Source organism: Lagopus leucura, unplaced genomic scaffold (genome assembly GCF_019238085.1).
Source record: "Lagopus leucura isolate 7727_CA_CO unplaced genomic scaffold, USGS_WTPT01 Super-Scaffold_806, whole genome shotgun sequence".
Classification (NCBI taxonomy): domain Eukaryota; kingdom Metazoa; phylum Chordata; class Aves; order Galliformes; family Phasianidae; genus Lagopus; species Lagopus leucura.
The window spans coordinates 6,471,041-6,489,452 of NW_024962260.1; the positions used below are offsets into that span (position 1 = coordinate 6,471,041).

An 18,412-nucleotide genomic window follows, 5' to 3' on the forward strand; every position below is an offset into this window, starting at 1 on the left:
AGAGAGATCAGAAGGTGGGTACAGAGGAGGTACAAAAATGCTGCACTCTACAAAATATCAAATTGTTTATTTATATAAAATATATTACACAACAGTTGTACACATGCACACACCCACACAGTACTTTACCACAAATTTAGGCCATTTATTTTCTTTAATGTTACAATCTAGCACACAGTATCTTACAGTAATTTACAATATTATCTGAAGACACAATGGGGAAGCTTTGATCATTCATTTACAAACCTTCCATAAGTTACAAAAAGAAAGGCAGTCTGAAAAGTATGTATAAACAGTAAAAACAATTTACAAATGGACAAGAATTACAAAATAGTAACAGCCAATGACTGCCATCAGTGTAAGATTCTTTTTACTGAGATGCCAATATTGCAGTTGTTATTTTTATCACCTGTTGCAGCCTTTTTACAGGCTACGGCTTGTGTATGTAGCACATCTTTGATGTGAGACATGCATTTTACCTTGAATCTGACATCAGCAACATGAAAAATGCCTTTTGATTTAGGATTGTGCCTCCACCAGCAAAGTTGGGGAGCAAAAGTATTATTATTATTTTTGGTGGTGATTTAGAACAGTGAGCCAGGGACCTCCAGAACTGGAGTTGGTAGAATTTGTGTGCTTGAAACTGAGGGTGAGGCTCTGAATAACTTAGAATGCATTGGATTTCAGTTTAGTGACTATCTTGACAAAATAAATCCACGGAAGAGTTTTGGTTTGGAAGAAGGAAAAAGAAATATGAAAAAAAAAAAAAGTATTTTGCGCAACACTTTCAAACTCCCAGTTACATCAGACACTGAATGGAGTCAGCAACATCATATTTGATCTTAAGTTACCATGATTTAGGGAGGATGGAGACAGTTGAATACACAGTACGTACAAAGTATATGTTGTATATTTATTAGACAGTACAAATCATTGTGCATTAATAAGGCAAAACATCAAGGCTGATTAAACTAGGAGTTTCAAGACCATTTCTTTAATGAGTAAGAGTAGACACAGTGGGGATGATCTCTGAACTGGGAGTCAGTGAATTAGTGGTGTTTGTTTTTTTTCCCCTTATGTATGGTTAAAGGAGACTAAAGGCTGAGATTTATCCAATACTTGCAGGTGCTGAATGGACTTCAAACAAAACCATGTTCTTCTGGTCTTAATTCCACAAAGCTGTTGTGTTTTTGTGTTTTTTTTTTTTTTGTAATTTAAAGAAAAACCTCTATTTTTCCTTGCTGTTTTAAGCAATCCAGATGATTCTATTGATGTCAGAGTTAAGAATGCAAAGGTTTGGTGAAGTTGTACTGCATAGTCATGAAAGCCCTAGTTTTGATATTTAAAAAAAAAAAAAAAAATACACAGACTGGAAGCTTTACAAGTTGTCCAGGAGCACATGAATCATTTCACTGCACCAAGCTTTTTCAGCAGTTTCTTGCCTTTGGAAAGCAGCCCCTTTTTCTTTTTCGAGGACATATCCCTGCCTCTCCCGGGACTACCAGAACCCATAGGTGACGTAGGTGACCCAGAATGAAGATGAACTGTGGGGGATGGTGCTCTCCTTGATGTACCTGTATTCTCAGGAGGAACCTATTAGGTACATTGTTATAATTTATTGAATGTTTGAAAGCTTAAAAGCTGTTAGCATCAAGAAAGTTGGCAACATCACTTGTCCCATTACCCACTTAAACAAAAGGGTTGATTCAGTTCTTGTTTGTGGCTTAAAATACGATATGGGCTTATGGAAAATAGATACATTTTGAGAAAAGTGTAGACGATAGAAAACATGCCAATGAAGCCCTATTTTGTTCATACGTTTTTAAAGAAAGTTGGCTGTGCTTCCCAGGCCTCAGTACTGGCCACAGAAGCTGCAAAGCTGGCTTTGCATTTCAGTATGCTCTAGTACAGAAATGAAGAGGGACACATTCAAATATAGGTTTAAGAAAAAACAAATATATTCAGTACTAGAGATTAGCACTCTGGAGAAACAAAACTGTTTCCAGGAGGAATTACTCAAACAGTGAATGATCACACATTTCTTAATGTCCTTTAAATGTCTTTTCTTTAAAATTAACTACATTACTTTATATACATAATATTTGAGAGGATGGCACACTGGCTTTAAAAAAAAAAAAAAAAAAAAAAAGGAAAAGAAAAACAAAAAAGCTAAAATGAACCTTAATTGCAATCAAAGAAAGCTTAAAGACCCTGACTGCTTGATGTGTATGCTGCAGCTGTGAGTTGCTGAATGAAGGTGAATACTTGCACGATAACTGATGACAGCATTCCTAGATATCTTAAAGAGCTGTTTGTTTTAATCATCAAAAGTGCTTGAATGAAAATGCTAAAACTACTTACTTACACTCATCCTATCCTAACTACAGTGCCCTGCTGACAAAATGTGGCAGTATCTATTAAGGTGCTGTTGTCATAGTAGAATCCATGCTTTAGGAACCTCTCTTAGCTTGTAGATCAAGTTAAAATATTAGCAGCTTACTGGCATGTGCAACAGTGAGTTAAGCAACGGGGCTTCAAGCCTACTTTGATTTTAAATCAAGGTCTAATCCTAATGACAAAAAAAAACCAACTTGGTAAAGCACCCCAAAGTACACCTGAAGATACCATATATTTAGTCTAATGCATTCATTGAGTGAGCTGCATGTTTCATGTTGAGACCTCTATTGCATTGGTAAACCAAACAGTTTCTGGTATTTTAATTGAGCATTTTAAAGGAACATCTGAGTAAACTGGGCCATATGGAGGGACTTTTTTCTTTTAGAATTTGTTTTAAAATCAGTCTCAGGCAAACTGGGGTATAATTGATCATGGAAAACATACTTTAAGGCAATTGAAGTAGGTATATTGGATCATAAGGAGTTTCTGAGCCAGCTCTACCCTTGTACACTGCAGCAGGCCGCAGCTTACATTTCATTGGGACACTTTAGAGGGTTGGGGTGTTGTGCTTCTTGATAAAGGGACTTGGAATTCTCACATCTCAGGTTGGCTAACAATGCAATATGCAGCTTTGGTTTGCAGGGCAGTTAGACATCAAACTCGCCTTTCCTTGTTAACATAAACATTTAGCTCATGAAGAAATATGTTCCAAATGTTGACCTTCATAAAGTGAGGTCTAATTGATGTATTTCTAAGAATTCCTTGTTAAAGGATTTGTCTCCTAAAAATCCCTAAATTGACTTCAGTAGATACAGCAAAAGCATACAGCTTTTTCTTCAGTGGCCAGTCATTTTGGAGACATATTTCTTTTCTTTTCCCCCACAACTAAGTTTCAAGACTTGCATTAGATAGCCAGGTAGCTTTAATTGAAATCTTTATTGGTATCTTCAGTTGCTCACTTACGTGAAGGCTACATTGCCTTATTAAGGTGTGAAATGAACACTCTTCTTCTGTTTCCAAGCAGATGAGCAAAGAAATAAAAATATATATAAAATATATAATATATAAAAGTATTGCAGTGATGAAACAAAACAAAAAATGAGACACTAAACATGATTAGTTTTTTATAAACGTCTCTAGGCAGTTAATGCTGGTTGGAATAGAAAACCATAAGGAGTAAAAGCTGAACACTGTCACTGGGCTGCATTTACAGTTTGTACTTAAAGGAATGGTTCTACTGCTCTGTTGTTCACAAAACTTTCGCCTTTGTCTAAATAGTGCACATAGAAAAGATTGGTTCAGAAGCATTTGGCAGTAACTGCTTTCACCAGGGAGAAGCTGTTTAAACTTAGATGATAACTGAGATTCTCTATGACTGCAATCAAATGCTATTTTAGATTCTTCATTTTTTAAATGTAGCAAGCTACTTTTTATGTTTTATATACTTGAAAGTTAATTTAAAATGAGCAAGTGGGTTTAAAATGTTAAAACTCATGTCCAAATTATATATGAGACAGAATGGAATGAAAAATAAACATTTAAGTTTTCAGTACTTGGTTGCTTACCCTTTTTGCTTTTGCACGCATCGGTGTGTCATGAAGGTAGCGTGAGGGTGCATCAGACAGATAGACTTCAACATCGTCAGGCACTTCTTCAAGAAAGTTGGAAGGAACCAGCCCCTTCTGCCCATTCAGCTCACCCTGTAACACAACGGAAGTTTGGGGGAATGCTTTAAATTAAATGAAATTCAGGTTACCAAGAAGGTAAGAAAATACTTTTGACTACATTTCACAGCCAGTGAAGCAATTCTGAGGCAATCAAATTATTTTTTTGGCCCTCAGCAGCAGTCACTTGTAAAAGGGAACTGAAGGAGCTGGCAGGGCTGTTTTCTGCAGCTACCATGGTGTGGATATGGAGAAATCCAAGCTGAAGATGCAGACCGACAGCTACTGCTGGAATGCTGTTTCTCAGGAGTAAATTCGTTCTCTTAAACAAATGACAGAGTCGTAGGGATCAGTTCCCTGATCAAAACGCTACTGAACTGCTAATCTCAAATATCATCAGAGCAGAATCTATCTAGATTCTCTTCCTGGATGAAATGCCTTATCCGTTAAAGTCATTTATACATTCATGTAGACTAATCTGTGATCAAAGTACACATTTTCCTGCAAATTGTGTACTGTAACTATTACTTACACAATGCACCAGTAGCTCTGAGTTGCATCAACCCTATAAGCCTGTGATGAAGTAGTGAGAGTGAGCCACCCTCAGCAGTGACAGCAAAGTCTTTTGGGTTCTGCTGCACAGTTGTAGGAGCTGCGTGCCCAGCTCTGAGTGAGCTTACGGCAGGTTGAAGGGACAAGCAGAGGCCAACTTACATAGTAAAATCCATCTTCATCAATTTCACCAAAGACAGTGATAATGTCCCCTGTGCAGAACGTAAGTTCAGCCTGCAAAAAAACATTTGTTTTGTTAGACAAACATTAATGGTTTTCTTTTTAACAGCAAGTCCTTTTAATATTTTTTTACTCTTTTGTATTAAAACAGTCAGTGAAACTGAGGTGAACTGTGAGAGCAGTCGTTGGGCTTTCTTAGAATGTGAAATTGAAGCACCTCTCTTAGCAGGTTGCAGGCAGCTGCAGGACTCACTGTGCCAAACAAGCTGAATGCAACCCCACCCTGAAGGAACTCAAAATATATCTGCACAGAACTGGGCAATGCAACCAAATGGAAGCCAGTGCTGTGCTGAGTAAGGTGGTGAACTGCCTGGCTTCAGAGCTCCCCTAAAGTCACTCCTCTGGAGAGGAGGAACAGGAGACGCATGGGGAAAGAGCAGCTGAGAATGTTGGGTTTTGTTTTCCAAAACAAGAAGTAAAAGCATGGAGCTGAATTGGATTCTGTTTAGTAAACGTGTGGAACAGTCATCTCCAGTCTCTGACAGAACAGTGCATTCAGTTGTTTAATTGTCTAGTGTTTAATTTAAACAGCTTTTAAATTCTGATGGCTGTGGGAAAGCAGCAGAGGGAGTACAAAGTTTGCAATGTATCAGTGAAATTTATTTCATTTATTGCCCAAACTACTTTGTAACACTGTAAGTTTGAACCAGACTTAGTTCACCAAGACATAGAGGACAACTCTGGCTGAGTTTTGATGTAGAAAGTACCAAATGTTCCAAAATTCACTCTCTAAAAACAAAATCAAGTTACCAAAAAAATGAAATCATAACTGGGGAAACCCCTAACTGCAGTATTTTCTTTATAGCTTTCATTGTACTGACAGTCACTGCATACAATAAATGACAAATGCATCAGATCTTGAGTGAGGAACTTACCATGTAACATCAGAGACAATGTGAAAAGATTCCATTGTTGCTGATGACAAGGTGACAAATATGCAGAGATGGGAGACTGCACGTAGGTAAATGGAAGATAAACTCATAATGAAGATCTAGCTAATGCTCAGTTGTTTAAATGAAAATCTAGCTAATGTTCAGTGATTGCTTAAGATATTTTTACATTCTTATTTAAAAAAATGCTAGAGACAAGACAGTCACAAAAGCTCAGAAACATGAATTAAGAAAAAATATGGCATACTATGAATGCTGCTCCTCTGTGCTAAACTAGGCTGGTTTGAGCTGCAAAAAAGGGCTGATTTTGAAGGAATGATAAGGCAGGTTACAGACATCTGATAGCAGGCTTGTCAGCATGAGGTAGAACAGTGTTTGGAAATAACCATCTTACATGGAAACACAAAGCAGCGAATGGAAAAGAATCGTTCTCTACTATTTGTAACAACTCCATGTTTTTGTCCTTACAGAAATTCATTTTGGATAGATTTACACACGTTGCACACACACAGTGCCCATATTTCCATGACTGACAATTTGTGGAGAGCCACAATAAACAAATCCTACCAAAGATATTCCTTGGTTGTTTTTCAACGAACACAATTCTACTTGTATGAATTTGCTGTAAATACGAGTGTATGTGAAAATACTCTACATTTCTAATTTTGAATTATTTTTTTCTGCACATTAGCTGTTACGTGTAACAGTGATTACTAATACCAGCTGTGTTTCAATTAAATTATGGCTCCATAAATGGTAAACACAGTAAAAAATTATGTAAATACCTCTACGTCAACGTTAGGAGAACTTTCTCTTGGATCGTAATCGTACAGCGCGACCATCCTCCTCGTAGTCACCGAGTGCTGCCTGCCACTGCGCCTGTTTCTTTCTGTTCCAGTCACAAGGAGAGCAAGGGAAGGGAAGCTATCAAAGTTATTTTGAACACAAGCCACAAGGTCTGCATTTTTTCCCCACATCATTCACAACAGTGCAGTGACAACGTTGGTATTTCTTTAGCACAAAGATAAGATGCCATGGATTACCACAAACCCGATAACACAGATAAGGGTTTCAAACCAGCATATGCATTTCATCAATAACAGTTTGCTCGCACTCTTCATTTCAAGCTACTCAGATCTGAGCAGTATTTATCTGCAAATGCAAAACAAGTGTTCTGAAATTGTCTGCCATTCTTGGTTAGAAGAATCGAGTTCGTGAGGATGCACAAAGCTAAACATTTCTGATTATGGCTTCATTCCATTTCAGTACAGCTACCAAACTTACTGCCTGTTCCTCTGCCCTCCCCTGGTCACAGGATTATTACTCAAATTTCTGCTGGGAGACTGCAGTGAGAACTGGGCACTCAGCTGTCCCAAGACAAAAGAGGTTACCGTTAACTCAGAAGTCTGCAATACTTTTCAAGACTCCTTGACAACAAAAACTCATTCTCAAGTCCTGTTTAATTTTACACGTCTAATTTGTGGGGAACAGAAAGAAAGGAGTGAAGTAGTAGCTTAATGGGCCACATTTTAAATTTGAATGATATTAGCATGATTCTTGCAAATGATTGCTGCAGCAAGAGAAACATGCTTGTTAGTGCTACTTACAGACAGGCATTGAGGGCAGGCCTGATGAGCATTATGCAGTGTGACAAAGGAAACCTGAGGTTGGGAGGCACCCTGTGACTTCTGACAGGTGGGCGAATGTCAAAGGTGAGCTAATGTGGGAGCAAACACTGAGTGTAGCATGCGCTCACAGATTTCACATCACCCTCCAGCTGACACTGAGGCATTCAGTCAGAGATCACTTTTGCAGGGGGTGGATTTGAGTTATTTTTCCAGTTACCAATGCAAGGGAATAGACAGAACACAAAGAGATCCAAAATGGAGGCACGGACCATAACAGGAGGAGGACCCAGTTCCCTGGCTTCCCAGAACCCACACTTAGACGACGGCCTCAAGAGTAGCACTTCTCAGTTTGAAGTACTTCTCTGGGGCAGGACGCTGCCTACGGTCTGGGCTCAAGGACCATGAGCAAGGAAAGAATCCAAAAATGATTCCCTATGTATCTGCTATCTGACAGTATTTTCCAGCTTCTGATTTCCAAGAGACCAAAGGCATAAAAAAATATATAAATCTAGACAGCTCAAATCATTTCAGCTAATTTACAGCTTGAATCAAGTTATTGTTTCTTAGCACAGACCTCTTTTAGACTTTCTGGATCTGCGGTGTACAGAGCGTGTGCTCTCTTTGAAACGGTCACAGTTGACTTCAGGAAAGGAATGCATACAAATAAAAGAAGAGAAGATATGAAGCTGTTCAAAGTTCTGCTTTTAAGGATTAAATGTGGGCAAAGGATTAAGAAAAATAAAGCCATATGAACGCAGCATGTAAAGTGTCTGATATGACATTAAGACTATGAACAACAATATGAAGCAGACTAACGGCCTGCTAAACGATCCACGTGGGCAGCTTCTGTGACAGCAAGGATCTGAGCACATGGATCTCTGCTATTCAGACTTCATAGTTTTAAATTAAGCCAAACTACCTGCTCTCTCCAATCCATTAAAAAGAGCATTTTTGGTTTGTTTTGGCTTGTTGTGTTTTTGCTTGTTTTAATGTGACTAACAACTTAAATCCACTTTAAACTGAAAACAACACGATGCTTTTGAATTGCTAAAATATTTAAAGGTGAACTGCTGGGGGTAGGTTGCTAACAGCTCTCAGAAATATCTCAGAATAAAACTCAGTGCTTAAAAACGTAAAGCAGGGCAAAATTTCCATTTCAAATTGCCTTCCTCCTTCCAAGAGAATTTCTCGGCTCTTTCAGAAGACGCTGCTGGTTGAGTGCACTGCAAAGAGATACTTGTCCAATATGACCCTTAAACAGCCAAAACATTAAAATTATAGGGTGTTAAATACATTTGTGGCTTCAGTAGTGACTTCAGTAAGAACTGAGAGCACTGAGCAGGTCTTAAAGCAGTAAGCTCCAAATATGGCTGTTGAGGATTACATTTTCTGTATTTGAATCCGTCCTCATGAGAGAATTAGAAGTACCTTCAGACACTTCTTAATCCCAGCAGCCCTTCAGTTGTGTTTACAGGTGTAACCACAGCAGGTTAGGTGTCCGATTCCAACAGACTTCAGACAATGTAGATTCATGTTAACAACTACATCTGCAAAACAATGCTGCGGACAGCCAACCTATTCAGGCACATCTGTAAGACCCACTGTCTGCCAGTCCCAAGCTTCTGAAATGGATGTGCAGGTGTCTGTGTTGTACCTACGGAGCGGATGGGCAGGGGGGTTTACAAGTGCATGACTGGGAACATTCATTGTGTTTCTGTAGCATTAGTCAACAAATAGATCTGAGATGACAGCAATTAAGAACTTAAGATGTCCTTTCCTTTCATAGACAACAGGAACTTCAGAAAATAATATCTTGAAAAGCAACAAAAATAATTTGTCTCATATTTGCTAATGTTTTGGGATACAATCAGGTTTTATTTCATCTAAGAAAACAATTGTGGAAGACTTGTTTTTAGCAACCACTTTTACAGTTCACTTTTAAACAGGACTGAAACAGTTCCAGCCCTTTCTACTCTTTTGAATTATGTTGAAAGCTTTGTAACGTGTTGAGATAGTGCTATGAAATGTACAGTTAGAAGAAAATCTTAGTTAGATACTTGCATTGTGTACCTCTGTACAACACTGTAACAACAATGTAATGCAAGTGGTTCGCAACGGAATCATTTGGCCAATCTGCTTTTTAAGGGGTTTGTTACTGCAAAATCCATTAAATCTCACAATATGTAGTGCTGTCCCAAATTACATTACACATAACCCTTTGCCACAATCCCTTTAAATTATTGGTAAAGTAGGAAAACGTAGAAGAGTATAAATAATGACAAATAAGTGATTCGTTGTATGCTTTGCAGCAGTGAGCATACATATCACAAGGCACCTCAGCACAGCACGCTCCAAAGCACAGGGATCTTGTTCTGTGTCTTTCAGGTAAGGAAAAAGTTGTAAAAAAATGCCAGGGTAGTGAAGATAGAAAACCTTCTTTGCAGCAAAAGGTGTGACCAAGATTAAATATTGAATCAAGTCATCCAGTTACTGACACAGAATGTATCCCTCAATGTAGGAAATTGCTGCAGAATTTAGATGCATCTGCATATAATAAAAACAAAAGGCAAAGCAGATCCAGCCAAGTTAACAGCACCCAAGAATATGTGAACTGATGCACATATATTGCTCCTTACCTATTTTCTCTACTGGTGTGTTCAAAGGAAGAAAACCTTGTTTTAGAAGCTGATCCATCATCTCCTCATCATCTGCTTGGATCTCAGAGACCATGTTACATGGGATAAGGCCGATCCTTGTGCACGTTTCTCCACGATAGAATCCATCAGCATCTTTGTCCCCATAAACCTGTTATTTAAATAATAATAATGTCGGTCAATAAAGTTTTAGCATTTAGGATTCTTTATGAAGGCAAAATGGTTCCCAAGGCACAGATGATTACAGTTCAAATGTAAGATTATATTAGTTTTTACTGATGCGATTTAAATTAAAGAACTGAAACCGTTAGGTTACTTTGAATTTTGATTTCGAAGCAGAAATGGGACTTTTCTGTTAGCATTAAAAAAGCACAAAATTCAGTGGCAACACTGAAAGCCAACAGCTTTCCTAGGAAACATGAATTAAGCTACAAAAATAGCACGAGTCTCCATCAGTCAGAACAGCTAAATAAAATTTCTGCCTTCTAAAAATTCATGTTTGCCAATGACAGGCCTTTATCTAAGATTGTACCACACAAAAATGATGGCTTTAAGGCAGAACTGATGATTAATTTTAGTTTATTTCTTGTTTAGGCAAAATAATTTCCTTATTTCTTTTTATTAAAAACAAAAAAAATCCAATCGCTTCCGTTCAAATCAGAGTTGGAAAAAGTGACCTTTCATCAGCTGTAACTTTATAGAGCAGGAATGTTTTCAGTTTCAACCACTCACCTGGCACATTGCTACTTCACAGTGCAGCATCTGTGACTGCAATGCATGGACAGGACATTCACACAGCTCATGATGGAACTGACCCACCACCACCCCAAAGCTCAGGTGATGTGTGAAAAGCAATTTGGAAATGCAAACTAAGTCACATTCACATCAATGTCATGAGAAATAAAATGCAGATTGCATAATAATTACCACGGACCCAGACAGAAACTAAACATCAGTCAGCATAAATAACTTACATAGGGTCTCTCCAGACATTTCAGTGGCAAACATGTACATATTAGTGAGGAAATAGTTTAAATAAAAAATTTGGTAATTATCAAATAAATATTGCAGCAGAGAAAAGTTCTTAAACAATTTCCATATCTTTGGCATAAATTTGTATCAGTGAGGAGGTAAGCAAAAGATCTGAAGTATTTAACGTTAAATGTTTATTATTTTGTATACAGACAGGATGCAATCCAACACAGTGGAAAGAAGTAAATATTTTAATAGTTTAAGTTACAATTAATTATATCTTTCAAGCATGTACTGTGAAAAGTGAGTCTATATTTTTTCAGGTTCAATTTCAGATAATACTTAAATCTCAGTTAAACTTCTGAGTACCAGAAGCCCCACCTCTCCCCTTCCTCATTTCCACCCATTTTGCACCAGCTTAGATACAAGGTTGTAGGAGGAAATGCTTACATCTGCTGGTTCAACTAAAAAATCTGCCAGCTTTTTAAAATCTGAATAGCAAGCTGAGCAAATTTGCCTTGCAGCTGCACAATCATAATGAGGCAAGCTGTGATAGAGGGCATGAATAAAGACACGGATGGAGCATAACACTGTCACTGCCACCTGGAACAGAGCTGATGTTTCTTCTGCTGCCTCTTCAAGGATCAGCTTTTGCACCTTACACTGATCAGTCAGAAAAGAACTTTTCCAGTTTCAAAGAGGAAGACTCTGGAAAAGAGACACCTGATTTTGAACCTTGATACAGCAGCTGTAGGTACTCTAAGCACTTTCACAGTACCTTTGGAGGACAATTTCCTTTAGCAGTTTTCTCTGTAGGCTTTGTAGCAATGGACATAGGGGGCTTCTGTCACAGCATGCAACTCTGGCCATAACTACCTAAGGCAACTTTGAGCTTTTTGCCCATTACCTAATCATTTTGAAGCCCTTAGCAGGAGGTGTTAGGTTCCAAATCCAACAAGATTTACAGGCAGAACCTTGGAGAACAAAAAAAATAATCTTGGTCTCTAGTCACACAAGCTGTTTTCTCCAGTAGGAACAAAGCACACCTTGTTTTAGCCCTGTTTGTCTTTAGATCTCACCTTAATGATCTGCCCTTCTTTAAATGGCAGCTCTTCTTCTGCAGCATCAGGATTTGGGGACATTGTCAGCGGGTCGTAGTCAAAGAGTGCAACAAATATTCGAGTAGAAAGGTCTTCTGTCCCAGGATCTGTTTCTGATTCTTCATACGTATCTGGAGAAAGATGGTCATGGCCACCATAGCCATCTATGAAAGTAAATTCAGAAAACAACAACTCAGTAATACAAGTTGGCTTCATTCTTCAACTATTCCAGTTAATATTTAAAACGTATTGGGCATTTCAGTGAAAACTCAATGCATGTCCTACCATGTTCAACATTTTTTTTTAACAGTAAGACTAATTTTTTTTTTTAAAGTATATTCATCATCTGCTTGCACTGAATGGTTTGCTGATCTGCACACCACACTAACATTTACACAAGTGAATACAGCTCAACAAAACAATTGGCTTTTTTTTTAGGTTTACTATAGTTTGCTGCAAATGAGAGTAGCACCTTAAGAGTGACAGAATGACAGGTTTTGCCATTGCTGCAAAAATAACCATGCTTTTGATCCAACTATTTTCCAGCACAGCTGCTTCTGTTCTTCAAAACATAAGAAAGCACATCCCAGCTGTGCTGACATACCATGCTTTTGGTGCAGGGTTTAAAACACAGTTCTAATCTCTTCTCTCCAGACAGGTAGGAGGATACATAGTGCAGCAGTGTTAAATTATGCCAGGGTTGGAACTACACTACTATTTTGTTTAAAGAGAGTCAGTTAACATAGCCAGCAGTGCCTCAAACCAACACAAACACTATAAAAATGTGATAAAATCCAGGAACAGTGGTTAGCTATGACTGCATTTAATTATAGGCTTGGTAGAAATGATCATCCATGATCATCCATGAGTATCACAGTACTTGCCACTGTACTGCAGCCAGTCCACTGCAAGGTATCCAATCAATTAGGATATTAAAGGTGAAGACTAGCTTTTCATTTCTCATAGCTTTCATACTGTTCAGGTTACCTGGAGAATTCATTTAGTCCATGAATCAACAACACACTTGAGGATGAACTTCAGTAAAACTGAGTTAGAAAACTAGGCCAGAAAAGCTGACAGTGAGTGCTTTGATTGACAGGTTTCAAACATTTTAAAATTCTGCTCTGAAAGAGCACATGGCAGCACTTCCACAGAAACAAAAACAGAACAGCAGAAACAAACATGCTCTTTCAACATACATGAAGCCTCAGACCCCAAAATAAAGCACTTAAAATCACAGACCACTTCAGTAAAACTTATTGTGCAGGTCCCACTCACTCAAATGGGAGCCACACACTTTTACTCTTTGCTAAACCAACACTGATCATTTAGTTTACAAGATCTTTCACAAGATTAGAGAATGTGAAATTATGAACAATGAAAATGTAGTAGCTATATCAGTGTTTCCCCAAATACAATTTTAACTGTAATAATCTCTTACGAGGAATTTCTCTTAATAGTTTAAATATTCAGTAGGTAATATTGCGATTAAAATTTCTCTTTTTGCCACAACTCCAGATTAAATTCAATGTTTGAGATGTTTAAACTACCAGAAAATATTTTCAGAGGGTCGCAGCTTTAAGGGAACAGCTACTGACTCTTGGGTCCAGATAACAAGAAATAATGTGAGTAAGGAAAAAATGCAAAACAGCAAAAGGGCAGGGAAAAGTTCCAGCCAAGAAGCTTTATGCAGACACAAAGCACAGAAAGGAAGTCAGGGAGAAATGCACGTATGGGACAGAAAGCAATGGGACACAAAGGGTGGGATTCCTCTGTTGTGTTCTCTCACAGTCAGTCTGCAGTCTGCATGTGGTTTGTACTCATGCCCAACAGGTAATATGAAACTGATGGGTTAAAGGTGGGACTTCTTGTTCGTTCGTTTTAAACTACAGATTGTTGCATCCTACTTTGACTGCAGTTAATGGGAATTAGGTGCAAACACAAAGTATAGCCAAACATACCTCAGTTAAAAGCACTGGCCTGTAATAATCTGAATCAAAACAGTCAACGTTTGCTTCACTGAATGAGAAAGCATTAGCTCATTAGCTACAAATCTTATTTCTCTGCAGAGACATGTACTACGCATACACACATACAACTGTGTATGTAAATTCTTAGTCTTTGGATGCAGCCAGCCAGATTCCCAGCTGCTGCAATTTACCACCATTGCATTGAATTCATTACTAGACACTGATTTACACAAGTTGGTGACTGCAAGCAAGCCATGTTTTGAACAGTCAATCACTATTTGCTTAAATTTTCAGGGCCCATTTTCTTCATCCAGAAATGAGGAAATAAAGAAAAAAGTGTTTCCTACTCTATATATGACCTAGGCTGCTCTTATAGGTTAAATGTAAAGACACTCCAATTCACTGAGTTATGAACTATGAAAACTGAGTTGTTGATCATGTAATGGTTTCTATGTTGATGAAGCAACAAATACCATCAGTTCTCCTATTATCAAACGCTGGGTTGTGACATAACAGCTGACCCTCTCCAGCCTGTATGGAAGCGTGCTCATTCTGATGAATGGCTGTTCAGGTATGTGCAGGAGATACTGACTGGCATTAGTAGCAGCAGAGGTAGCTTCACAAAGGTTCATGCAACGCAGTGTGCTTGGACGCAGCCAAGGATGGAGAGGTGGCTGGCTGCACAGCAGTTTCGGGACAGAGAGCTAAGGGCTGTTTGTCCCTCACATCTGAGTTGGAGAAACTTACCTGGCAGCAGACAGGATTTAAGAGCTATTCCCCTGGCATTCTGCATTGCATGCAATGTTGTCATACAGAAACCGCACTTGTTAACACGCAGCTCTACAAGGTGTCTGTCACAAAGGAGGAATAATGTTCGGCATACCGTATCTATATTCAGAGGTACGCTGCTGAGGCCATTTCTTGTGTCCACCAATGCTGCGATAATAAGCTTCTTCTTTTACAGGTGAAATATTTCCCTCACTACCTGACCGAGACCGCCCGCCTTCACTGTTACTGTCCATTGTAATTTCTATGGAGAAAAAGGGAATGATCTATTAAACATATCGCACTGTTGCCTTTGTGGAGGCTCCTGTGGGCAGGCTTTGCCCTACCTGCTTCTGACTGGCATAGAGTAGGAAGGCTAAACGCTGGGGAAGCTTTGCCAGACGCCTCAGCTTCTAGAGATCCTCCTTCAGCAGGGGAATCACAGAAAGGTGTATCTCCTTTTTAAAAGCTTCTAAATTTTGTGCTTTTTAAAATTCAAACAGGGTAAATATTATCAGTTAGATCTTTGGATAGGAATCATCTTTTATTACGAGGTTCAAATAATCCTACCTGACCGATCTGCAAGGTCAAGAGCACTGTAAACTGTGTTTCACCTTCTAAAGTATCAACCTAAAAACAAAAATTAATTAATTTACTTAAATCCTACCTTCAACAATAACTAATCCAAAGTATTTATAGCTTAATGGAGAAAATACCTCAAATAATTTACATTTTGGAAAATCTGAAGAAAGACTTATCTTTGGAATCCTGACAATATTATAGCACTGAAGTTCTTTCCCACTCATGTAACCTTCCAGAGCTGCTTTAAGAACTTCCTGTAGTAAGTGATGCAGAATAACTCAGTAAATGCTCCAGGCACACAGGTAAAAGAACAAGCTGCTGCCAAGACAATTGGGATCCACATTTTGGAGCAGTATACTGAAGCCAATAAAATAGTTTCATATATTTAAGCAGTCCAAACTTTGGCATATTGTAATGGTAGAACTACAGTAATTTCATTCTTCCAATATCCTATGTGCAGCCCTTATTCATGGGAAATTTCTGTGTCAGTGGAAGTTCTGAAAGTTAGTTCAAGTTTATGCAATCCTCTACTGTATGATTTTGGACAGCATAATTTTAACTTGCTTTATTGATAAATGAGTTAAATACATTTAACTGGGACATTTCATATCTTCTACAATTTCGTCCAGTAAACTTGTAGGAAGCAAACTTTGTGCAGAGTTTTATCCAGTGTTTATATCTCCCTTGTCTATTCTCAGAGTGTTTTACTTCAGTGTGATGCTGGAAGTGAGAAATGTCTCCCAGCTATTTTAATTGCCAATTTTTTTAGTCAGAAGTCAGGCCTTTTGATATCTCAGCCTTTTATACTTTAAGTTGCACTGAAGGAGAACAAATGTAGGACTTAAGATTCTGTTTAATAATGTTTGATTGATTATAAGCAATTAATTTCTTTATCTGACTCCTCATTGATTGCTACTGAATCGCTAAAGAGCAGTCATGACTTGCTGCCATTTGTGTCCTCACTTTGTTGACAGAAAGTGAACTCTGGCAAATTACTTCCCTATTTTTTAATTAAGAGGAAACCCAAAGTACTAATTCAAACAAGCCTGCCTACTCTCTCACTATTTATATAAAAAAATTAGATACTTGGCTTAAGTAGTCCAAATGTAAACAGAATCTTTACTCTTGAAGAAAAAAAAGGCTGCTTTTGGACAAGAAAGAAAAAAGACGTGACAATTTAACAGTCCTACCACCACCATCTGAATGCTGTTTGGTTCAGCTAACAGCAGCCTGTCAACAGAAGCACAGGAGCCTCCCTGGAACCGATTCTCCTCTATGCAATTTTCACATCAGAGTTATTCCATTAATATCTGTATGATCCTGGTTTATAGCAGGATGTGGGGAGAGAATCAGGCCTCTGACAAACCATGTTGTTACACTGCAGCTATTAAGGCAGTTTCTTGTATTACAGCTGTGTGTACTGTGACCTACAGTTGCACTAATAATAACTCCCGATAACAAGTATCAAAATAATTGTGCCCAATAAGGGGATTTTGCTTTTATTTATTTTTTTTATTTTTTGACAGCACTGGCATTTTAGTGTAAGCTCATAAAAAGGGAAAATTATTCAGTATTTTTTTTTAAAAAAAGCACTCCTTTATGATCAGTCTCTTTCCTTCTGATAATCCCCATTGGTGATGCCTCTCATCCACACAGATGCCAGATGAGAACTGCCTAACACTGCTTTCTGCTCCTGCTGCTGATGTGAACAGTGTTCAAAAATTAAAGCATGGTTTAGGGACAAGAACGAGACTGATTTTACATCTTCGTGGAGTAATGTTCTGCTCACAGCTCACATTACTCTTGCTGCATTTGTTTTGCATGTGTTTCCTGATTTTTCAGTCTGAATGTTCCTTATTTGTCAGCATAGAGTGCAAGTTTTACAAATATGTATTTGGCCATATTATCTTGATTCCATTATCTTTTCTGCACGACTTTTTGGATTTCCTGGTATACACCAGAATAAATTTTAAGTCATAAATAAGCCAGAAATAGAGATGAAATATAGTAAACATATGCAAGTTCTACCAACTTGTTACATTTAAGAGCTTCAATTTTCTCCTGGTGAATTCCAAAAAGTAGTCAAGAAAATGGAAAGTAAATGCAAAATGACGGTTGATGAATGGGAAGATGGATGGCTGAATGGATCATCAAATGAGTACATTTATTTTACTGGTGGGATTTCTGCCTGCATTATTATTATTATTATTATTTTTTTTAGGTAAGATTTAACAGCATCTAACCCAAGCAACACCCAGCAACACCCATTAAATTCAATGAAAATAATCCCAGTGATGTCAGTGCCTAGCAATTCAGCCCCCATGAGACACTTATATTAGTGCACTTATATTTAGCTCGTATTTAGATGGAGAAGCTTTTAGTTCCATCTCACCCCATCGCTCAAGACAAGTGTCCTTTGTAAGGATCGCCTCCCCAACTCTGAGGCTGCAAAGAACAGAAATGCACCAATCTGTCCAACTAACCAATGGAAGGGACCAACATTGGTCGAGACCTTTGTGGCACTGCACTGCCATGAGAGGACCTTCGCCCTGCATGCTCCACCCTTTCAGGCCGTCCTGCAGATGATGGATTACCTAAAAGCTAAAAAAACAACAAAAGAAAAAACAGGTTTGTAAATTACATGCATGATAACATTATGGTTACATGGTTGGACATTAATCAGGTCAATCATATTTGGAAGCAAAAGCTCTAAAGGCAACTAAACTTAGTTTTTAACTCAAAGGTTAGCTGAAAAGTAAATACTGTTGCCTGGCAAACCTGCAAAAGCAAAAATGGTTCCCTGATTTATGGCAGTTTTGCAACCAGTAGTCACACACCAGAACAAAAAGAAAAGAAAAGAATTTTGGAAACATTCTTTTGCCTTTGTTGTTGCTGCTAAAATGACATCATAACCTCCTGAAGAGTCATGCGACCAGTCACGAGAGTTCATGATATTGGACTGCACTGAAAAGGCAAGCAATTTTTTGTTGTCAGCTGT

General features: G+C 38.2%; 1 protein-coding gene across 14 annotated transcripts in view; it reads right to left on the reverse strand.

The window, feature by feature from the left end:
- Nucleotides 1-44: 44 nt before the first annotated feature.
- Nucleotides 45-18,412, reverse strand: part of RIMBP2 (RIMS binding protein 2) — a 119,075-nt gene continuing 100,707 nt past the window's right edge. For 6 of the 14 annotated variants that reach the window (XM_042865392.1, XM_042865393.1, XM_042865391.1 and 3 more), the window contains 8 exons: nt 17,898-18,015; nt 14,951-15,097; nt 12,077-12,261; nt 10,008-10,176; nt 6,529-6,632; nt 4,776-4,847; nt 3,963-4,097; nt 45-1,593 (listed from right to left, as the gene is read on the reverse strand). In XM_042865392.1, coding sequence (XP_042721326.1) covers nt 1,405-1,593; nt 3,963-4,097; nt 4,776-4,847; nt 6,529-6,632; nt 10,008-10,176; nt 12,077-12,261; nt 14,951-15,097; nt 17,898-18,015 — 1,119 coding nt within the window. In that variant the 3' untranslated portion in view covers nt 45-1,404. The other 8 variants (XM_042865404.1, XM_042865396.1, XM_042865394.1 and 5 more) reach the window with 5 other exon arrangements.